Genomic DNA, 22598 nt, shown 5'->3' with positions numbered 1-22598 from the left:
AAGAATAAGTTACGTAGGGGATTGGCTGCCTAATTTATTCTAACAATAGGCAGCTGAGTCTGTGAGAGAATTCCCATAATGAGTGAACTTATGTAAAGCACTCAGAGCAGTGCCTGGGGCATAATAAGTGAGTTAGTGTTCCTGTCATTTATTACCATCCCTCAGGCTGATCCCTGGGAACCATCTCTTTGCCTGAGGGTGATGCAAGGTCCTTGCACTCACTCCTGTCCCTTCTCGGCCCCAGGTGCTGGAAGCCACCGCTGCCCTGTACAACCAGGACCTGTCCCTGCTGGAGCTGCTCCCCGGAGGGCTCCTGGAGAGCCAGGGGGACCCTGGACCCCTTTTCAGCGCCATAGTCCTCGACCAGTTTGTGCTTCTGCGGGATGGTGACCGTTACTGGTTTGAGAACACCAGGAATGGGTAAGGCCTGCCTGGCTCCCACCTCAGACTCCAGACCTCTGCCTATAAGCTATAAGCAGCGCCCATGGGCCCTTGGTTCCCAGCGGGCACTGCCCATCCCCAGTCCCTCTGAGGATTTTTCCTCATCCGGATCCATGGGCCTGGGGCCTACATCTCTCTCCCACTCCGAGAACACCCCCCCTCTCTCACCCCCAGACTCTTCTCTGAGGAAGAGATCGCAGAGATCAGAAACACGTCCCTCAGGGATGTTCTAGTGGCTGTCACCAACGTAGACCCCGGTGCCCTGCAGCCCAATGTCTTTTTCTGGCATGCGGGTGAGTGGCCCAGGCGGGCTTGTAGGGGTCTGGGGTCTGGAGTTTCTTTCCTCCTCAGCCATGGGTTGGGGTCAGTGTGGCTGGACAGTAGACTCCAAGGGGGGGAGTGAACTATGGTTGTGCCCTTGGGAACTTTGGATCTGGGCACCAAGGCTGCCACTTACAGCTACGCAGGGCTGAGACTCAAAGAGTCCTGGTGAGGAGATGCATTCAGCTGGGATGTGCTGGGGGTGGGTGGAACATTAGGAGGGCTAAGTGTAGTGAGGATATCCCAATCCCACAGCAGTGACAAGGGAAGGGGTGTTTGTGTGTGTGTGTACACATACACATGCATAGGAAGGAAAGATAGAGGTTGAGGTTCATTTTTTTTTTATTTCTTTTTTTTTTTTAATATATTTTATTGATTTTGTACAGAGAGGAAGGGAGAGAGATAGTTAGAAACATCGATGAGAGAGAGTCATCGATCAGCTGCCTCTTGCACACCCCCTACTGGGGATATGCCCGCAACCAAGGTACATGCCCTTGACCGGAATCGAACCCGGGACCCTTCAGTCCCCAAGCCAATGCTCTGTCCATTGAGCCAAACCGGTTTCGGCTTGAGGTTCATTTTGGACCCCACTTGTTACCCAAGTAGGAAAACACCACATTCTTGGGACAATGACAGGGGTAAGCAGCCTCCTCCCCTCTGGTACCCAGAGCCACCCTAATGTCCTCAGTGATGCTGGGCCTAAGCCTGTGATCCAACAGCCCCCCAAGACTCTAGCTTTCTCTGCCTCCCCAGGAGACCCCTGCCCTCAGCCAGGACAACTCAGCACGGAGGGCCTGCCGGCCTGTGTTCCCCCCGTCATGCGGGACTACTTCAAGGGCAGTGGAGTTGGCTTCGGGATCACCATTGGGACCCTCTGCTGCTTCCCGCTGGGTAAACGTGATGGGCAGGGTGGGGCTGGGTAAGAGATGCAAGCTGGGAGGAGGGTTGGTTCCATCTGTGGCAACAAGCCATGTTTCCCTGTGCAGATGACAAGAACATCAGAGGCAGGAGGAGACACAAGAAGTGTCAGACCTGCATAAGAGTTGGCACCAGGGAGAATTGCCCCCCTGTTCTCAGGGCCCAGATTGGTCAGGCATCCCAGGATTCCACAATCCACAGCTATTTGCAGGAGCCTGGGCCTGTCAGAGGCAAAGCCCTGCTGGAGAACCAGAGCTGGGACGTAGTTGCTGGGGCAGAGGCTTTGGACTTGTGTGCAGGTGGACCAGCAGCCTGGCAGAGTGGGTGCAGCTCCAGCTAGGAGAGGACCTGAGTGCTGGGAGCAGGGGAGGAGCATGCACAGGCATCTTAGATGCTACCCAAACTCCCCATAGGATGCAAAGCAGTGCCCCACCTCTCTGAAGGCAGCTTTACCATTTGAGAATGGACAGATCTAGGTCTTGGGGAAAGCAGGGGTCTTGGCAAGGAAAGGAGTCTGGCAAAGGAGCCGCTGATCTCCCCAGACCTTCCTCTGAGCAGCCTACTGCCTCTGCCCTGCCAGTGAGCCTGCTTGTTGCCTGGATTGTTGCCCGGCTCCGGAGGAGAAATTTCAAGAAGCTCCAGGGCCAGGACTGCAAAAGCATCAAGTCTGAGAAGTTCGTGGAGGGCGTGGAAGGTGAGCCTGGGGCTGGCCATGGTGGTGAAGAGAGGACATGGCTCAGGGCGACAGCCCCTACCTGCCCCTCTGCAGCCTAAGGAAAGGCCTCTTGGCTGCCTGGCAGGGGGGAAGGGCCAAAGGGGCACTGGGTGGAAGTTGGTCCTGGAGTCCTCCCACTTCTGTAGCTCCTCCTAAAGGTCCCATAGGGAATGAGATAGACCCATGGGGAAGAGTCACAGAACCTGGACTACATTTCACAGGGTTTCTGTGACTCTAGATTCCCAAGAACTGCTGCTTGGTGCATCTCACACTGGAATTTCAGGCAACAGAGAAGTTAATTAATGAAGGTCTAGAGTCAGACTGACTGAGGATTGGAATCTTAATCCTACCAGTTTTCTAAACTTACTTTTCATTATCTATAAAATATGAAGAAGAAGAATAGCACTTACCTTATTGATTTATGAGGACTAAATGAATTCGTTCATGTAAAGTACTTGATACCGTGTTGGGCACATGGTAATAAATAACTCAGGAAATGGTAGTTATTCTGCTCATGGGCTAGATGCACAGCAGGACTATTGGGGAGGGGGTGTCCCTCAGAACCCAAAAAGAGGCAAGCGGCTGTGAAGGCCTTGATCTAACTCCAGCTCTGAGCTGGGCCTTCTTCCTTTGGTGTGCCTGGTGCAGGGCGGGCCTAGAGCCACTGCTGACCCAGCCCCGTCTCTCCCCAGCGTTGGAATGGCAGGGCCGCAAGGAGCCCTGCCGGCCTGTGCTTGTGCACCTGCAACCCGGGCAGGTCCGCGTCCTGGACTGCAGGCTCTCTGTGCTGCGCACCATCCAGCTGCGGCCCCCGCAGAAGGTCAACCTCATCCTTTCCAACAACCGCGGACACCGCACCCTGCTGCTCAAGATCCCCAAGGAGTATGACCTGGTGCGGCCCAGCTGGCCCCTCGCTCCTTGTCCACAGACATGCCAGCCAGGAGGAGGAGAAGAGCACTGGGCCAGACAGGGTTTCTGGCTTCTGGCTACTGGCTGTGGTATCTGATAGAGAGATGAACTTGAGCACATCTGTTCTGCTCTGGACCTCCTGGATATGACCTCCACAGTCCCCTATTCCTCTTTCACAGTCTTCCCCTCCTTTCTAAGGACACTGGGGCAGATCCTAGCTGAGATTCCTTGGAAGAATCTGGGTGCTCTTCCCTGTCCCCTGATTTCAGGCTGGAATGATTTGTTAAAAGATATTGGAGGGAAGTCAATCAGAGGCTGATCTTCAGCTCTGGGTGTCTGGCTCATGGTCCCCTCAATCCTCTGGCCTCCCTGCCTTCCCCTTCTCCAGTATGGAGCAGGGAGGGAAGAATGCTTTATCCGTGTACGTGACTCCGCACATATCAGAAAACCACGTAACCCCTGAGCCCAGGAAATGACAGTATGTCTTTTGTAAGGGCTCTCTTTCCAGGGGCCCCTACAAGAGTCACAGAAAGCTCCTAGACCCAAGAGGCCTTGACAAACGGTGGTTCTCCCTCCTGCTGCCTCCGTAGGTGCTGCAGTTTAACCTGGAGGGAGAGCGGCAGGCGCTGGTGGAGAACCTCCGGGCGGCCCTGAAGGAGAGTGGGCTGAGCTTCCAGGAGTGGGAGATGCGGGAGCAGGAGCTGATGAGGGCGGCCGTGACGCGGGAGCAGCGGAGCCACCTCCTGGAGACCTTTTTCAGGCACCTCTTCTCCCAGGTGTGTATGGGAGATCAGATCTGTTCTTGCACGTCTGTCTGTGGTGGTGCCCTTACCTGTGTAAGGCCTAGGGTGACTCCAGGGCAAGTCAGAGATCACAGCCAAGAATCAACTCTACTGTGATTTTGGCCAGGTCACCTGTCCTTACTGTAAGGAGATGCTCCAGCCCCCATTCCAATCCCACCCACCTGAGAGACTTCAGCGAGGCGGCTTCCTAGGAAGGGGCTTGTCTGCATGTGGCGATCTCTCTCCTCCGGGCTGCCCAGGTTCTCTGCCCCCACTTAAAGGCTGCGGAAATCTAGGGCGAGAGCCTTTAGCCACTCCTCCTCGGAGGCATGTAGCTGCCAGAGGCCTCCGGAGGGTATTAGTGCCTACCTGGTAGACCTCTGAGAGCCATTGAGAGGTGGTGGGGAAATAAGATAGGAAGAGAAATGCAAGGACGTGAACCCCTGTCTGGAACGAAAATAAAGGCAGCCTGAGCGGAACAGCGGAGAGGAGAAGCTTGGGAGACACAAGGTAGTACAGCATGGGCACGCGCTGGAGGAGTTTAGCATCCCATGGGAAGATGGGGTGAGCTCAGATTGGAAGATAATTGGCAAAGAATGACAGCTATAAAAGTGACGCAGGAAAAAAGTGGTCTAGGAGTTCAGAAAAGGTAGATGAAGCTTCAGGCAGGTGTAAAGTCATGGTGGAGGAGAGATTTGGCAAGGAGTCAACGTTGAAAGAGTTTGGGCTCAGAAGAAAGGGGCTCATATCAATGTTTCACCCTCTCCTTTCCATTCTCTCTAAAAATCAATGAAAAAATATCCTCAGGTGAGGATTAACACACACACACACACACACACACACACAAAAAAAAAAAAAAAAAAAAAAAAAAAAGAAATAGAAGAGGAGGAGAAAGAGGAGGAGGAGGAGGAGGAGGAGGAGGAGGAGGAGGAGGAGGAGGAGAAGGAGGAGAAGGAGGAGGAAGGGGAGGAAGGAGAGGAGGAGGAAGAGACCCAGTAAAAGGGCAAAAAATCCGTGTTTGAGGAGAAGGAGCAGGGTTGGCTACCTGCAGAAAGGATCACGAGAGAACCATTTAATGGTCATTTGTTGTGTGCACCTGGCTACACCACTTACTCTTCACACAAGTTGAGCTTGAGTGTGTACTAGAATGGAGGGTCCTCCTACTGGGCTGACTCATTGCCAGGGCCCAGGCAGGCATCTCCGCTCCGTTCAGGACCCGGCAGGGCTGTGAAAGAGAACTCCCTGTGTTGGGAGGTGAGGGTGTGCTACTGTTTCCTAGGGTAGCTGCCAACTCTTTCAGTGCTTTCAGTTTTGAAATGAGATCTTTTTCATACAGCCTCTCTTGTTGGTTCCCATAATAACCCTGTGAGATAGGTAGGGAAGGTGAGGAAATGAATGCCAGACAACTGAACAGACTTGCCCGAGGCCACGCAGTGAGACAGTGGCACAGTTGGGACATGAACCTGGGTCTCTTGCCTCTAGCCCCAGGCTCTTTCCGCTAAAGCACCTTGTTTCAAGCAACAAGGTTTACCTCATGACATCATAGCCAGGCTTGAAGTAGGGGCTTCTAGTTGACAGGCAGGAACAGCAGGTGTTGTGGTTTGCAGCCTGTGTGCTTCCTTCACCGTCCATTCTCCCTATGCTGGGGCAGCCCCTTGGCTGGGATAAAGGTGGCTCATGATGAAAAGTTCCCCTTCCCAAGCCCAGCTTTTTCTCAACGCAGCTGAGCTTTTCTCTCAGTCAAAACTCTGGACATGAGAGCCACCTGCTCAAGCCAGCATCGATGAAGGGTCAGATGACTTGGGAGATAGCAGTGTCTCAGGAATTCCAAAGAGAGGACTGTGTCCTGGCCTGGAAAGGACCAGGGAAGGGAAAGCTATCAGCAAGCAAGGCCATGCCTCTCGAGGCTTCCTCCTCCTCCTCCTCCTCCTCCTCCTCCTCCTCCTCCTCCTCCTCAATGCTGCTGCTTGGCTGTGTCTCTGTGTCTCTGAGCACTGGGAGGAACAGGGCAGTCCACAACTTCTGAGTTTTCTTGTGAGTTTTGAGTTTTCTTGTGCTCCGGCAAGACAGACCTAGGACCTCTCAGTCTCAATTCCAGTGGCTCAAGTGGGCATCCCTGACCCAATCAGCTAATGCACAGGGCCAAGGTTCTGTAGACTAAATGGCCACAGGGACCACCCACAGGGCTCTTGGGGTAGTGCTTAGGGGAGGGGGTGCTGGGCAGATTCCTTAAGAGATGGCTCAACTGGCCTTCAAGTCAGGGAATTCCTGTCTCCTTCTCTCCCTCCCTCTGCCACTGCCCAAGTGCAGGTGCTGGACATCGACCAGGCAGACGCGGGGACCCTGCCCCTGGACTCATCTCAGAAGGTGCAGGAGGCCCTGACATGTGAGCTCAGCAGGGTCGAGTTTGCCGAGTCCCTGGGCCTCAAGCCCCAGGACATGTTTGTGGAGTCCATGTTCTCTCTGGCCGACAAAGATGGCAATGGCTACCTGTCCTTCCGGGAGTTCCTGGACATCCTGGTGGTCTTCATGAAAGGTAGTGGAGAAGGGAGTGACTGTCCAGGTAGGAGAAGATGGAAGGGGCTGGAGACTGAGGCTGGGGGGGTAGCTGACCTGCTGGAGATGGGGAAGCACTGGTGCCAGGCCTCTAGCCATGGCAGACATCTGGGAGCGCCCCAATAGAGTCAGGAAGCAGAGCAACCCCTCGCTGTGGCCAGCAGTGGTCACACTCGTGTAAGGCCCTTCCTGGCCAGCCTGAGTTTAGGCAGGAGGTCTGGGCCTCTCATAGGTTCCTCCTTCTCGCAGGATCCCCTGAGGAGAAGTCCCGCCTTATGTTCCGCATGTACGACTTTGATGAGAATGGTCTCATTTCCAAGGACGAGTTCATCAGGATGCTGAGGTTGGTCCAAGGGGACAGCGAGGAGAGTGGGTTAGAGCAGGGACTGCAGGGGAAAGGGCGGAGCGTGAAGGAAGAAGCAGAGAAGCAGGAGGGTAAAGAGCAGGGGCTCCCACCTCTTCACCCACAGAGCCAGAGACCGTTAGAGCTAAGAGGGGGCTTGGGATTGGCCCACTGGGGTCTTCCCGTGTGGGCTCTGAAGGCCTGCCTGGTGGGATGGCTAGTGGGCCGTTGTGTCTAGGCCCCAGGCCCCTTGTCAGGGCCTGACAGCGCCCCTCCCCCAACCCCCAGGTCCTTCATCGAGATCTCCAACAACTGCCTGTCCAAGGCCCAGCTGGCGGAGGTGGTGGAGTCCATGTTCCGGGAGTCGGGCTTCCAGGACAAGGAGGAGCTGACGTGGGAGGACTTCCACTTCATGCTGCGGGACCACGACAGTGAGCTCCGCTTCACACAGCTCTGCGTCAAAGGTGAGGGGGCCCGGAGGCAGGGCGGACTCGTCCGTTCGGCCCAGCAGGCACGGCACACAAGGCCCGCGTGTTTTGGGAATCCATGGAAATTTTTTATTTCTTTGAAAAGCAGAAGACAAGAAAAAAAAATCAGAAAAGAGAATGAGTATAATAATAATAATAATAAATATGTAATGACACATCCAGCCTGGATTATATTCTCTACACCAGGGGTAGGGAATGTCCGGCACACGGACTGTGTAAGGCCCGCAGAATTATTTGATCTGGCCCTGCCAAGGCATTAGGGGTGAGTTAATTAAATGTTTGACCAAATATAGCAGGCTAATTTTTAAGTTGATAATTTTGTATGGCCCTCAAATGATGTTATAAATATCCAAATGGCCCTTAGTAGAAAAAAAAAAATGTTCCTCACCGCTGCTTTACACCAATATAATTATTTTAAATATAAGTTTAAATTTATTTTATATATATATATATATATATATATATATATATATATGTATGTATTTAAATATATTTTAGAGTTAGAAACATAGATGAGCTGCCTCCTGCACACCCCCTACTGGGGATGTGCCCGTCACCAAGGTACATGCCCTTGACTGGAATCGAACCTGGGACCTTTCAGTCTGTAGGTCGACATTCTATCCACTGAGCCAAACCGGTGTTGGCTAAATTTATTTTTTAATGGAGGAAGAGGCCCAGAAGACAACAGTGCCAAGACCCACAAAAGTCACAATGCAGCCCTGCTGGTGGAGTGTGCAGGGTCAGGATGGCGTGGGGCATGGCAGCTGGAATTGCTCTTTCTTGTCAGAGAACCCTAAGCCTGGTGCCCAGTGCAGAGGGGAAATAGTGTCTCCTCTCTACAGCCCTACCCTGGCCATACCCACCTCAGCTGGGGTGGCTGGTAGTGGTGGGTGTTCTAGTTTTGTTTGCCACTTTATTCCCTGGAGGAGTGGTTGGTAAATGTTTGCTAAGTGCATGGACACCCACTTCTGTTGTCTGCCTCCCTCCCCCTACTTCCTGCCCCTCCTCTGTCTGACTCAGTGGGTGGGGCTAGAATCAGGGTGAGGAGTGGGCAGAGAGCAGGCAGAGGAACGGCCTGTGGCCTGCTCTGAGCTGTTACTGTGTCTTCACAGCCTGGGATTCTTTTCTCACTGGGGCATGTTGAAACCAAACCCAGCCCCTCCCAGGATTAGGAGAGCCTGGGGGAGCTGAGCAGTCCAAGTGAGAGGGGCGCGTTAGACAAGGCACAACTGGGCTTCTGGTTAGGGCTTCCCCTGCCCAGGGCGGGAGGAGAGGTGGTAGAGTGCAGACCGAGCAAGTCTAATTCTGCAGCTTTTCACCTTTCCCAGGCACCCAGGCCTGAGGGCAGAGCAGGGTGGGTGCCTGAGGGGGCCCAGGCCAGAGTCCCCGATGTATAACCCTTGGGGTGGAGGAAGGACCAGACTCGGGAAAGGAGGATTAAGTAGAAGGTTAGCAATGAGTATTATTTTGTTTGGCATTTTAATGGAGGAAAGTTTTATTGGAGAGAGATATTTGTTGCTCAACTTATTTCTACATTCATTGGTTGCTTCTTGCATGTGCCCTGGGATCAAATCTGCAGTCTTGGTGTACTGGGACGACACTCGAATCAACAGAGCTACCCAGACCAGGGCCCATTTGACTTTTAATTGTTGTACTTTATTGCTTCCTCCAAATTTTACTTTGAAACATTTTAAACCTAGAGTTTAAAGGAGCATCTCTTTCTCCCTCACCTAGATTTGTCATTTGTTACCGTTTTTGCCACATCTGCTTATTTGCTAAAGCATTTGAGGGGGGATAGATTACTTTGTTTTCAACACTGGTTTCATTAAATTCCGCTTAGTCACGTTTGGCCTCTGGCCTGTAGATCAGGGTAATCTTCGGGATTGGTTTAGCACTTGGAAGTGACCTGCAGATTCTCCTGTGAGAACCTGGATTGGCTGCTCAGTCCCGCCCTGTCCCTAAATGTTGAGCCCAGACAGGGAACAGTGGGCAGCTCCTGGAAGGGTCTCCATCCACCCATTCCCTATTGCCTATCCCCCACCTCCAACATTTTCTCATGAACATTTTCCAACACAGGAAAGTGGAATCTCCCATATATGCACCACCTAGATTCCACCCTTAACTTCAAGGAGATTTTAAGCTGGAGGGTCATTAGCGGGGTTTGTGACAGAATGGTTTTAGCAGACGGGTTGCATACAGTTCCTAACTCCACCCCATAAGCCTGATTCCATCCCAGGAGTGAGACTGAAGGTGAGCACACACTCAGGGGAGCCTGCCTGCCTAACTTTGTCTCAGGCCTTCTCCCTGACCAAGGGTGGCTAGGGCTAGCTCCCACTGGGGACACAGGCTGAGGCTGGGGCACCCAGAGGCAGGGTAATGGCCAGGGACCCTCTATAGTAGGGGTGTCGAACTCAATCAGAGAAGGGGCCAAAATCTAAAATCCAGCCTAAATCGCGGGCCGAATGGTTTTCTGAACAGTCATAAACTGTCATTGTGATGGAAACGCAGCGGAGTGCAGTGATGACAGCGCGGTGCGGGCCACATTGCAAGGCCTGGCGGGACGGATTTGGCCCGCGGGCCTTGTGTTTGACACATGTGCTCTATAGTGTCTGGACATCTGAGCCAGGTCCTCCTGAGGCTCTGGGCCCTGAGCTGCTCCCTAGCCCAGCTCTGCATTTTGCAGGAGTGGAGGTGCCTGAAGTCATCAAGGATCTCTGCCGGAGAGCCTCCTACATCAGCCAGGATCAGCTCTGGTGAGCCCTCCTCTAGGAATGTCGGAGGGAGGGCTGGGCCAGGGAGCTGCCTTTTTTCTCCCCCCAAATGACTGGTATCACAGCAGCCTCTCTTCCCAGCTCCCCCAACCTACATCAAGCCTTCATGTAAATCAGAAAGAGACGCTTCTTATTCCGCAGACACAGCCCTGCATTCACCTTTGGCCTGGGTCGGAGGCCCTTGTAAAGGGCACAGCTATGTGACAGCCTTGTCTAGAGCCCCCAGGAGGCGACTCATTCTCTAGCTAGGTCTCTGGGGAATCCTGCTGTCCTCTGGCTGAGCACTCTGCCCCTTCCTCAAGAGAGTGGGTATGGAGGCAGCCCAGGGGCCACGGAGCACCTCGTGGCTTAGGTAACCCAGATCCTGCCTCCTGCATCCCTGTCCTAGCCCCTCTCCCAGAGTGAGCGCTCGCAGTTCCCGCAGTGATGGCGAGATGGAGCGGACACCACAGAGACTGCCATGCCCCATGGACACCGATCCTCCCCAGGAGCTTCGACGGAGGTTTGGCAAGAAGTACGCCTGCTTCTTCCCCTAAGCCCAGGCAGCTCATCCATCCTTCCAGCATGCATACATTGATGACTCGGGGCCAGGCACAGCCTCATATGAGGTAGCCTGGCACACTGAGAATTGCCATGTCCCACTGATGAATACGATAACGGTGGTAAGAGCAAGGGGCTTCAGAGCTCAAGGAAATGCTCGTCTCCGTCTGGGAGGTCAGGGCAGGCTCCCTGGAGGAGGTGCCCTTTGAGCTCCAGAGTAGAGTGAGAATAGAGAGGAGGGCGTTGGGAGCTCAGATTGGAAGGGGAGAGAGCTACCTGTGAGTGAGAACTGGGGTTGATGCAGTGCGTCCCCCTGGGATGAACGGACCCAGTGACTACTTCCCAGGGGCCCCCACATGGACAGCCCGCTTGAAGAGTGTGATGTTAGCCTTTGGACGCTGAGCCATGCTTGGCCTGAGTCACCCGCGGCCCTTTTCTCCCGAGCTCAGCCTGGGAGGGGGAGGGGAGCGGGGCTGCGCTAGCGCTGGGTCCCCAGCTGAGCGCCGAGGCTTGCTGTCCCCCCAGGGTGACGCTGTTTCAGCCCCTGCTGTTCACCGAGGCCCACCGGCAGAAGTTCCAGCGCAGCCGGCGCCACCAGACCGTGCAGCAGTTCAAGCGCTTCATCGAGAACTACCGGCGCCACATCGGCTGCGTGGCCGTCTTCTACGCCGTGGCCGCGGGCCTCTTCCTGGAGCGGGCCTACTGTGCGTGCGGCCGGGGGCGGGGCCAGGGGCGGGGGCGGGGCCAGGGGCAGGGCCAGGACCCAGGGCGGGGCCTGATTGATTGGCGGCTGCGGGAGGGACAGAGCGGGCCTACTGTGTGAATGACAGACCCTTGGGGGAGGCCTACAGCAAGCGCCAGCCCTGGGGCCGGGCCTCCGGTGGGTGTTTGCGCAGCTTGAATGGGGACGAGGGGAGGTGACTGTGGGCCGGGCTGGCCAGGGCCTGCGGGTGACCTCCCTCCTCTGCATTGCCCCCCTTACCTACCCCCGCCCCCCGCCCCTCCGCAGACTACGCCTTCACCTCGCCGCCCTCGGGCATCGCCCAGACCACCTTTGTGGGCATCATCCTGTCGCGGGGCACGGCCGCCAGCATCTCCTTCATGTTCTCCTACATCCTGCTCACCATGTGCCGCAACCTCATCACCTTCCTGCGGGAGACCTTCCTCAACCGCTACGTGCCCTTCGACGCCGCCGTGGACTTCCACCGCCTCATCGCCTCCACGGCCATCGTGCTCACAGGCAGGGCTGGGGTCCCGGGCATCCTCTCCTTGTCCTTCCGCTCCCCTCTCCCCTCACTGGCTTTCCCTCCTCTGAGTGCCCCCCCCCCCCTCCCAGAGAGAGTGCTCCCTGCGCTTGTGAGAGTCTGGGATGTCCTTCTCATACGTGGTTGCACTAAGCCCAGGGGCCCCTCACTGCACCCCCCGCCCCCACCCCACTGCCTCTTCCCACACCTTCAGGGCCACCTCACCACCTCCACCTGACAGGTTACTGTCACCCCAGAATGAGCGTACAAAATGTGCCATCTTGCAACGTTTATGTTTTAAAAGATGGTTCTGTGAGAGGAACCAAAGGCGTGGATTTCTAATATATAATTTAGACTCGTGGCTGTCTTCATGGGTGGAGTGTATGTGGGACATGGGGAGCAACAGGAAGTTTCATAGAAATCAGAAATCCAGCCCCCTAGGGCAGTGGTCAGCAAACTGCAGCTTGTGAGCCACATGTGGCTCTTTGGCCCCTTGAGTGTGGCTCTTCCACAAAATATTAATACCACATGTGGGTGCGCATGTACAGTGCGATTGAAACTTTGTGGCCCATGTGCAGAAGTCGGTTTTGGCTCTCAAAAGAAACTTCAATCGTTGTACTGTCAATATTTGGCTGTGTTGACTAATGAGTTTGCCGACCACTGCGCTAGGGTCAACCCTAACCCTAACCCCACCTCTGGCTGGCGGGAGTTGGCCTTGGGCTGAGTGGGTTGAGCACCCCCACCCGGCCGCCCCAGGCTCACCCCATCCACCTGGTCTCCCTCAGTGTTACACAGCGCAGGCCATGTGGTGAACGTGTACCTGTTCTCCATCAGCCCTCTCAGCATCCTTGCCTGCCTCTTCCCTGGCCTCTTTCACGATGATGGGTGAGTAGGGAGGGGAAAGGGTGTGTTCTTTGTGAGTGGAAAGAACCAAATGATCTCTGCTCAGAGGAGAGTGTCACCTTCCAGGTCATAGGACAGACAATGACCAGCCTGAGCCCCCGCCCCCGCCCCCGCCCTGAGTCAGCAGAAAGGGGGACTGTGGCTGGGTTGGGGTGCCTCATCGGGAAGTCCCAGACATCTCCTCTCAGGGTCCTCCCTTGCGTCCCCTTCCCCACAGGTCCGAGTTCCCCCGGAAGTATTACTGGTGGTTCTTCCAGACCGTGCCAGGTGAGAGCCCTTCCTGGGCCCCGTCCCTCCTGCCAGGTTCTCTCTGCCAACAGAGCAGCCCAGGCGCACTCACTGGCTCTCACGGTCAGTCACGCTCTGCCCTCCGGCCCCCAGGACGCTCCTGGGCAGGAGCTTGACTGGGCTCCCATCCCAGCTCTGAACTAGTTCCTCCCTCTGTGTGATGGGAGGGGTGCCCCGCCTCACCCCTACTGCACACACCTGCCCTGGCAGTGCTTCCGAGAAATGTCGTGCCCCAGTTGCATGGGGGAGGGACCAGTATCTTTGTCAAGTCAGGCAGAACCCCCCCCACACACATACACCCGTTTTAGTCTGTCTTGATAAGGACTGTTTAAGGCATATTTCTAACTCCCCATAATCACCCATTTTAGGGCTATTAGCTGTGAATCAAACGCTTCTTGAACTTACTTACATCTTCAATCTGTTCCTTCCTTGGGGTAACACGTCTTCTACACTCACTCTTCTATGAAGCAAAGCACAGTTTTGTACTTTGTTATTTTTTTAATCCTAAAATGATCTGCTCTAAACTTCAGAGAGTGCCTGCTAATTCCTGCACACAGGGATTTCCAGGATAAGGCCGTATTTATGCTCTCCTCTCCCTTCTGTACTTGACAGGCTTTGGTTAGATCCCTCCTTAACCTCTGCTTTGCCATTCTTCAGGGCTCTCATCTTCCTAATTTCTGACTCTCTCCTCCTCCATCACTCGAGGGGCCATCCTCTGACCCCTGCATTCGCATTCTGGCTCCTGGGTAGCCCAGGCCTGGGGTTCCCTGTGAAGAGGGACCTCTCACCAACTCAGGGCTGAGCCCAGGCGGGCCTCCGGGGTAGCACTTACTCACAGTGCTCACGCTGTGTGCGGTGGCAGCTGGGGGGAGTGCTGCAGGGGCGGGGAACAAGCCTGGACTGCATAAGGCAGGGCCTGCCATGTCCAGAGTCCCAGCCCCATGCATTCATTTATTCAACATCCATTTGTATAAGGCCCCCGGTGTGCAGGCCCTACACTAGGTTCAGCGGTGAACTAGCCTAGCCTGATCCTGTTCTTGTGAACCTGAGAGTCAGGAAAGTGATGGACATAAAACACAGGTACTTGAAAAACATCATGGCAAAGTCTATGAAGGATGAGTAGGATCTGTAAGAAGCGAGAGGTACCTGTGCCAGTGGTGTGAAGGGAGAGGAACGGGAGAAGATGCTGGGCTTTCCCCACTCTCTCTAGGACAGTGGGGTGGAAGAGGGATCCAAGCCCCCGGCAGGCCCGGAGCAGCCTCGCTCCTTTGCCCTTCAGAGCCATTGTTCATTTTGCAGGCCTCACGGGGGTCATTATGCTCCTGGTCCTGGCCATCATGTACGTCTTCGCCTCCCGCCACTTCCGGCGTCGCAGTTTCCGGGGCTTCTGGCTGACCCACCACCTCTACATCCTGCTCTACGTCCTGGTGAGGGCCTTTGGCTCTGATGGGGGCTGGGCAAGAAGTTCCCAGGGAGGCAGCAAGGGCTGAGGCAGCGGCTCTCCGTCCCCTTCGTTATTTCAAGTGTCCTCTTCATTTGTCACTTAAAGGATGGAGATGATAGGAGGGGACTTTCGAGCAGACTCACCCTGATGGGCAGCCCTCGGAGATGGACTTGCCGGCCTGGGTTTGGCAGTAGCAGCTCTAGCAGACGGATCTGCATTCCCAGCCGAGACCCCACATCATTTTGCCCAGCCAGCCTTTCTCCACTTTGAGTGGCCGGTTAGGGCTCCAGGGTGGGCTGCCTACACTCAAGGGCCTATTGCCCCTTTTTAGAGAAACTTCTCTTAACTGGGCTTTGCCGCTTTTGTTCTGATCCCATTTTTTAAGATGTTAGCCACCCCACCCAACGAAGTGCAACCTATAACGTTCATGACTTTGCTCCAGAAGCCTTCACTTGGACTGTTGACAAGCGGAATTTATAAGGCCACCTTCCCCTTTCCTTCTCCTTAATCTGGGCTCCTGCCTGCCTGCCTTCACATCCCCTCCTTCCTCCTGCCCTGCTCCCTTCCCCCTTCCCTGGGTTTGTCAGCTGCTTCGGAGCTGACCTTGATCTGTGCCCCTGTGTCATGGTCCTGTTTGGCCTGCCTTCCTCGTGGACACGGGCAGTTCCCAAAAGGGCACCCTGAGGGCCTGCTTGCTGAGGAGCTAAACTAAGTCCCACGGCTCCTGTGTCCCCACCAATGACAGCCTGGCTGGGAGGTTTAAGAAATGCAGAGTCTTGCCGAAACCAGTTTGGCTCAGTGGATGGAGCTTTGGTCTGCGGCCTGAGGGGTCCCAGGTTCGATTCCGGTCAAGGGCATGTACAATACATTGGTTGCGGGCACATCCCCAGTGGGAGGTGTGCAAGAGGCAGCTGGTTGGTGTTTCTCTCTCATCGATGTTTCTAGCTTTCTATCCCTCTCCCTTTCTCTCTGTAAAAAATCAATAAGATATATTTTAAAAAGAAAGAAAGAAAGAAAGAAAGAAAGAAAGAAAGAAAGAAAGAAAGAAAGAAAGAAAGAAAGAAGGAAAGAAAGAAAGAAAGAAAGAAATGCAGAGTCTATATGGCTTCCCTCTCTGTCATTGGCTCCAGGCAGAACTGCACACGGGCTCTCCTCCCAGGTGCTGTTCTGTCCTCACTGATAGGTAGGAGGGTCTACTTCTCTCTTGTCCAAGGCTTGGTACTTCACAGTTCTGAAGATGACTACCCAACCTCAGCTTAGGCTGTTTCCTAGAATTGATGATGTTTATTTCCGAAGAAATCTCTCTCAAGCTAATTTATCCCTTCCTCACCACCTCCTCCGTAATGGGTGGAGCCATTTCTGGTAGGGGTGGAGGTGATGTTCTTATTCCTGGTGAAAGAGGTGCTTCTTTGAACTAATGGGAGGCGGGGTCCCTGGGACCAAGACCCCTTTCTGATTAATGTCTGGTTTGGGAGACTCACTGGAGCTCAGAACCACCCTTCCTGCCAGCAGGGAAGTCAGCAGCTCAGAAAGGCCCCTCCGCTGGGCAGCCCTACCCTGGCAGCTGGGGGCAGGTCAGGGCCAAAACACCCGCTTCCTTCCCATTTGTCACAGGCGTGGCCCCTTGACCTTTGGCAGAAAGAGAAGGAGCCAGGGTGGGGGAGACCCTGAGAAGGCTGGAGAGGCCGGGCTAGCACAGCCAAAGCTGAGCTGGCGGCTGCTCCCCCAGGTCCCCAGCCAAACAGCAGATTGTGGATAAAAAGCAGAGCCAACACCAAACTGGGTGTAGAGCATGAGGTCACCCTGGCATTGTTCTCAGCCTGGCTGGATGCTCAGACAGCCTTGGGGGTGGGCGTGGGCCCCACAATGAAAGAGGAACTGGGGGAACTGGAGCCCGTGCAGAGCAGACCTCTGAGAGGCTCAAGTAAATCCTGCCGGGAAAGGCCCATGAGGTCAGGGACCCTCAGGCGGGGGCAGGGAGAGCTGAGTGAGGAACCAGAGTTCGGTTTAACTGTTGTGCTGAGAGTCTGTTATGTCCTAGCTTTGTACTAAGCCCTGCAGGGAAGGGGAGATTCGATGTTCTGCCCTCAGGATCTGTGGCAGAGGTAAATGCCATGCGTGAGAAATGACGGACATGACCAGACAATACAGGATTAATTGCTGAGCTGAGTGTTCCGAAGAGTAAGTTATGGGAGCTCATTGAAGGCAGTTTCATTTGGGCCAAACTGGTTAGGGAAGACTTCGGAGAGAAGATGGGACGTGGGCCAGGCCTTACGGAGAGATAAGCCAGGGTTTGACAGGGCAGAGGGGAAGCTGAGGAGCACTCCAGGTGGAAGGGAGGGCATGCGCACAGGTGTGGAGGCGTGAATGATGACAGAATATTCAGGGCACAGAGGAGACAGTGCTGCCTGGCCACGGGCGTTGTTAGGTGGTGGCAGGACATGGTGGACCTGTGTGGATTGCGCTGAAGCTGAGGGACTGAGGTTCAGCTGAGAGCCATGTTCCGTGGGAGAGCATAGAGACAAGTGGAGGGTGAGGAAATCAGGCTTGGGCAACACAAGGGTTGGGATGGAGAAGGAACAATCAGTGCAGGAGGTGGAAAGTGAGTGGCCTGAGAGGAGGGAGACTCAGGGGAGCACTGTATTGTAGCAGGAGTGTCAAGGTGGCAGGGGAGGGGGGCACTGTGCCACAGGTGCCAAGGCGGGGAGCAAAGGTGGTCTGGAAGGACACCTTGGGGTTCGGCCATTCGTGAGCCCTCAGTGAGAAGATCCTGAGAAGAGCCTGAGGGGGAAGCCAGACTGAGCAGACTTAGGAGCAAGCTAGTGGGAGGAATGGGGCAAGGAGCGTCTGACCATTGGGGAAAGGACTAGAGCTGGACAATGCCTGTCCATTATCTCATGGAAAACGGAGACTGGTTATGTGTTCTTAGACTCCAAAGGGAGAAGGTAAACTGGGGGAACTTCTTTCATTGACTCAACAGTAATTGAGTGCCTACCATGTGCCAGGCAGAAACCACTAGGAGCTGAGAGTATATTGGCGAAGAACATGGATGCAGTGCCTAATCCAGCAGTCCACTGGGGAACGCAACAGTGAATAGGTCAACGAATGGAGAAACACAATTATTGTGGACAAGGGCTGTGATAGAGAGGACAGAGGTGGGCCCGAAAGGGGGGTGCTCAGGGAGCTGGTGTGTCTGCTGAGACGTGACACATGAGATGGAGATCATCTAGGAAGAGCCAGGGGAGAGCACTGCTGGCAGAGGGCACAGCAGGTGCAAAGGTCTTGGAGCAGAAAGGACTTGCCATGTTTGGCAGGCAGGGGTCAGAGCATCACCAGGCAATGGGAAGGCCGCTAAGGCTTTTAAAGCTGGGGGTGACATGATAAAATTAACTTCATAAAGTCACACTCGCTGCCTTGAAGAGAATCGATCACATGGGGAAAACCAGTTAGGAGGCTACAGCATGGGTGCAGGGGAGAGTTGGCATGGCTTGGTCTAGCATGGAAAGATGCAAATAGTCTTATTCATCAAGGATGCTTTGGGAATGGTTGTGTTTTGGAACCTGGGGTTGGGAATGGTTGGGTTTTGGAACCTGGAAGGAGCAGGGCACAATGAGGTGAGGCGTGGACATGCCAGGAGGAAAGATACAGGGGCCTAAGCCCGGAGCCAGCCTCAGATCCCGTTGTGGGTGTGGCCGGGCCTGAGTTGTGTTCTTCGCTCTATTCAGCTCATCATCCATGGCAGCTTCGCTCTGATCCAGCTGCCCCGTTTCCACATCTTCTTCCTGGTCCCTGCACTAATCTACGGCGGGGACAAGCTGGTGAGCCTGAGCCGGAAGAAGGTGGAGATCAGCGTGGTGAAGGCCGAGCTGCTGCCTTCAGGTACCAGCAGAGAGGCTGTCAGGGACCCAGCTTGGTGGTACCAGGAAGCAGAGGAGAGCCTGGACCTTGCAGTGTCCTAGCCTGGCCCAGTGGAGTTGGCAGGGGCCTTGGGGTGGAAGGGATGAGGGAGCTGGTAAAAGAAGCTCTTTACCCGAGTCTCTTTCACAACAGAGAGAAGCCCAGGTCAGGCTGTTCCTTGCCCTGCTGACCACCAGCCCCTCCTCAGGGCAGACCTGGCCTGAGGGGAGTAATGGCTTCTGATGGGGGGAGGTCCCCCTGGCATATTCCAGAAGCAGAGCTGAGGCTGCAGTGGGGAGACTCTCTGGAGACCACACAGCAGCCTCCCACCCGCCTCCCCTCCTCAGGAGTGACCCACCTGCAGTTCCAGCGGCCCCAGGGCTTTGAGTACAAGTCGGGACAGTGGGTGCGGATCGCCTGCCTGGCTCTGGGGACCACCGAGTACCACCCCTTCACCCTGACTTCCGCGCCCCATGAGGACACGCTCAGCCTGCACATCCGGGCGGCAGGGCCCTGGACCACTCGCCTCAGGGAGATCTACTCACCCCCGACCAACGGCCCTGCCAGTTACCCGAAGGTGCCCAGACTCAGCCACACGTGCCACATGCTCCCACAGCCCCTTAGCAGGCCTCGGCTCTGCAGCACCAGGCGCCCGTTGTGCTCCTCCCTCCCCATCCAGAGACTGGCTGTCCCAGATAAAGCCACAGTCCCTCTTCCCCCTCACTCCATAAACCTGCTTTTTCTTGCCTCTCACTTCTGACTTCAGAACTGTGATGGTAGCTGAGAGCTTAACTCACACCCACTCTGCTCCCTGCAGCTGTACCTCGATGGACCATTTGGAGAGGGCCACCAGGAGTGGCATAAGTTTGAGGTGTCAGTGCTGGTGGGAGGGGGCATCGGGGTCACCCCCTTTGCCTCCATCCTCAAAGACCTGGTCTTCAAGTCATCAGTCAGCTACCAAGTGTTCTGTAAGAAGGTAAGTGCCCCAGCCCATGTCCCTTGCTCCCCGTCACTGTGTCCATCTGTGCTGGCTCTCCTGCCTCTGTTCTTGGTCTCCGTGGTCTAGGCAAGGCCAAGCTGGCCTGGCCCTGGCTGGGGTTGGGGTGCGGTGGTCAGGATACACCCAGATCCTAAAGGACAGAGTTAGTTTGTCGATCCTTCCCTCCGTTAGGAAGCACCCCACCTAGGGTTTGCTTCTGGGAACCCTCCGGGCAGGCTGGAGAAAGGTGAAGAACGTCTCCTCCCTCGGAGGAAGCTGGCACTGGAGGCATTGTCGGGCTGGGAGAAGGAAGGGCACGCTTGGGGGGAGGGGGGGCACAGGTGAAACTGGCTTTGATCTCAAGAATAAGAGAACAGGAGGGGGTAGGCAGGGATGATGGGCACGGCTGGCTCCAGGCCCTCAGGACCCCTCCACGCCAGGCCCCTTCACCCCAGCCTGCACCTTGTGGCAGGCCCTTGCTTGTCTCTCTAGGCCTGGCAGGTGAGTCAGGAGGGCAGGAATGCAGCAGGCAGAGGCCCAGCCCATATGCTGTCAGCATTCAGAGTTGACAGACAGTTCTCTGCTCCTCTGTCCAAGCCAGCTCTACCTCTGCTTCCTTTTTAAAAAAATATATATTTTATTGATTTTGTACAGAGAGGAAGGGAGAGAGATACAGAGTTAGAAACATCAATGAGAGAGAGTCATCGATCAGCTGCCTCTTGCACATCCCTGTACTGGGGATATGCCCGCAACCAAGGTACATGCCCTTGACCAGAATCGAACCCGAGACCCTTCAGTCCCCAAGCTGATGCTCTATCCATTGAGCCAAACCGGTTTCGGCTCTGCTTCCTTTTTAATTGTGTGTGTGTGTGTGTGTGTGTATTATATATATATAATATATATATATTATATATATACACACACATATATTATTGAGTTCAGAGAGGGAGAGATAGAAACATCAATGATAAGAGAGAATCATGATTGGCTGCTTCTGCACACCCTCCACTGGGGATCGAGCCTGCAACCCAGGCATGTGCCCTGACTGGGAATTGAACCATCACCTCCTGGTTCATAAGTATATGCTCAGCCACTGAGCCACACTGGCCAGGCTGCCTCTGCTTCTTAACCCAAACCGCCCACTTCCCCCTATCAGAAGCTGGAGGTGGGTTCCCCTAGGGAAGTTTCCATCCCCCTGGTCTCCGAGTCCATTCCCATCCCTCCGGACAGCCAGCTGGTCTTCCCCGAAGATGTTCTGTGACAAGCCCGTTAGTGGCCCCTCTCCGTCTGGGCTTTGGTTGGTTGGAGCCTGAGGCGGAAACGTTGGAGAGAGTGGCAGGAGAGGCTCAGACCAGCAGGTGCCCCAGGCTGTCACTTACCTGCACCTCTCCATGCCCTGGGGCAACTCCATGTCCTGCTCGTCTGGCCTTGTGGCCCCATACACTCCATTTCCCAGGACATCTGGAGAGGGGCCCAAGCTGGCCAGAGAATTCTATTGGTGTGTGAATCCCTGGGGCATAGGCAGCCTGAGCTGAGCTGGGCCCTCAGCTCCAGCCCTGTCCCCAGATCTACTTCATTTGGGTGACGCGGACCCAGCGGCAGTTCGAGTGGCTGGCTGACATCATCCGGGAGGTGGAGGAGAACGACCACCAGGACCTGGTGTCCGTGCACATCTACATCACCCAGCTGGCGGAGAAGTTCGACCTCAGGACCACCATGCTGGTGCGCCGGGGCCTGCCAGGCAGGGTGGGTGGGTCACCATCTGGGCTAGGAGCTGCCGTGGCTCTGCCTGGCTCTGACCTTCTTCCTCCATTCATTCTGCTGCCAGTACATCTGCGAGCGGCACTTCCAGAAGGTGCTGAACCGGAGTCTGTTCACGGGCCTGCGCTCCGTCACCCACTTTGGTCGCCCCCCCTTTGAGCCCTTCTTCAACTCCCTGCAGGAGGTTCACCCACAGGTCAGTCAACCCCCCCCCCCCCCCATCCGGGGCCTCTTCAGTGTATCCTCTGGGGGGCTGAGCAAAGCTCCCAAACCTGCTCCATCAGGGAAGCTAGTGACTGCCCATGAGAACCCATCACCCCCTGGGAAGTTGGTGGGGTAATGAAATGGGAAAGGAGAAGAGGGGGCCACCCTGAGGGGGAAGTGGGGAGCTGGCGACAGGGACTAGCCGCTTCTGCAGCCAAGATGCCTTGTTCGGAAGGAAGAGCTCAGTGATTGAGCTAGTCCTCACCATAAACACAGAGCTACCCTTAACCCTAATGCTGACCCGGGCCTCATCCTGGACACTGAGCTAATCTTCACCGTCAGCACCGAGCACGCCGCTGCTCTCATAAACCCTGGGTGAGCCCTTAACGAGACACTAAGCTATCCCTCAACTCAAACATTGGTTAACCCAGCCCCGTATCAGAAACTGCTCTTGCTTGCACTTGAAGCTAGCAAATGCTTTGGAAGGGGTAGAGGCTGGACCCACAGAGAGGAGGTCTACTAAAACCAAGTTAGATTTGAAAACATCAACCTGGCCCTCACCAGGCGTGGTAGATGCAAACTTTCATGGGAACGGGGAATGAGCCCTCATCAAGGACTCTTCATGGCTTTACCATGGGCCTGAGCTAGCCCTCCCTCAGAACAGAGCTAGCCTTCACTTCTTCCTTCAACAACAGGTCCGGAAGATCGGGGTGTTTAGCTGTGGCCCCCCTGGCATGACCAAGAATGTGGAAAAAGCCTGTCAGCTCATCAACAGGCAGGACCGGACTCATTTCTCCCACCATTACGAGAACTTCTAGGCCTCCTGCCCAGGGGCTCCACCCACTGCTTGCTGAGCAGAGGTTTGGGTCACACCTCGCCTCACCTCTGCACTTCCTGTTTCTGGTTCCCTCACCTTCTCCCCACTCCCACCTACCAACCTAGATCCATGGTCAGTCACCCCATGTGGGCTCAGGGACCCCCCCAGACTCATAGTCTCGGCCTGGAGAAGTGGAAGGCACTGTCTGGGGACTCGAGTTGGGAGCTATTATTGTTTTGGGGCAAAGAAACACCTCTCGTTCCAAACTAAGAAAAAT

The 22598-nt window shown here is 55.1% G+C and overlaps 1 protein-coding gene and 1 long non-coding RNA gene across 6 annotated transcripts in view; one reads left to right on the top strand and one right to left on the bottom strand.

Moving 5' to 3' along the window:
* DUOX1 (dual oxidase 1) overlaps positions 1-22456 on the top strand; it is a 33801-nt gene extending 11345 nt beyond the window's left edge. Inside the window, exons 13-34 of one of the 4 annotated variants that reach the window (XM_036443209.2) lie at positions 245-420; positions 616-734; positions 1516-1653; positions 2261-2374; positions 3088-3287; positions 3895-4080; positions 6397-6622; positions 6892-6985; positions 7274-7449; positions 10157-10226; positions 10633-10758; positions 11310-11488; positions 11794-12024; positions 12814-12913; positions 13149-13198; positions 14519-14646; positions 18389-18542; positions 18908-19137; positions 19378-19536; positions 21106-21261; positions 21368-21496; positions 22200-22456. In XM_036443209.2, coding sequence (XP_036299102.1) covers positions 245-420; positions 616-734; positions 1516-1653; positions 2261-2374; positions 3088-3287; positions 3895-4080; positions 6397-6622; positions 6892-6985; positions 7274-7449; positions 10157-10226; positions 10633-10758; positions 11310-11488; positions 11794-12024; positions 12814-12913; positions 13149-13198; positions 14519-14646; positions 18389-18542; positions 18908-19137; positions 19378-19536; positions 21106-21261; positions 21368-21496; positions 22200-22322 — 3264 coding nt within the window. In that variant the 3' untranslated portion in view covers positions 22323-22456. Of the gene's footprint in view, positions 1-244; positions 421-615; positions 735-1515; positions 1654-2260; positions 2375-3087; positions 3288-3894; positions 4081-6396; positions 6623-6891; positions 6986-7273; positions 7450-10156; positions 10227-10632; positions 10759-11309; positions 11489-11793; positions 12025-12813; positions 12914-13148; positions 13199-14518; positions 14647-18388; positions 18543-18907; positions 19138-19377; positions 19537-21105; positions 21290-21367; positions 21497-21745; positions 22043-22199 lie in introns of those variants that run through there. The other 3 variants (XM_036443214.2, XM_036443218.2, XM_036443221.2) reach the window with 3 other exon arrangements.
* Positions 17946-19433, bottom strand: LOC118722071. Of its 2 annotated transcripts, none has more exons than XR_004988889.1 (2): positions 19294-19433; positions 17946-18462 (listed from the first exon to the last, which is right to left on the bottom strand). It is a non-coding gene; the product is annotated as an uncharacterized LOC118722071 (long non-coding RNA). The 2 variants fall into 2 exon arrangements; XR_006741905.1 differs by having other exon boundaries at positions 17946-18487; positions 19294-19430.
* Positions 22457-22598: the final 142 nt, after the last annotated feature.

The sequence above is a fragment of the Pipistrellus kuhlii genome, unplaced genomic scaffold (assembly GCF_014108245.1).
Source record: "Pipistrellus kuhlii isolate mPipKuh1 unplaced genomic scaffold, mPipKuh1.p scaffold_m20_p_1, whole genome shotgun sequence".
Taxonomy (NCBI): domain Eukaryota; kingdom Metazoa; phylum Chordata; class Mammalia; order Chiroptera; family Vespertilionidae; genus Pipistrellus; species Pipistrellus kuhlii.
The sequence above is the reverse complement of the archived record's forward strand: the minus strand, read 5'-3'. Positions and strand labels throughout refer to the sequence as shown.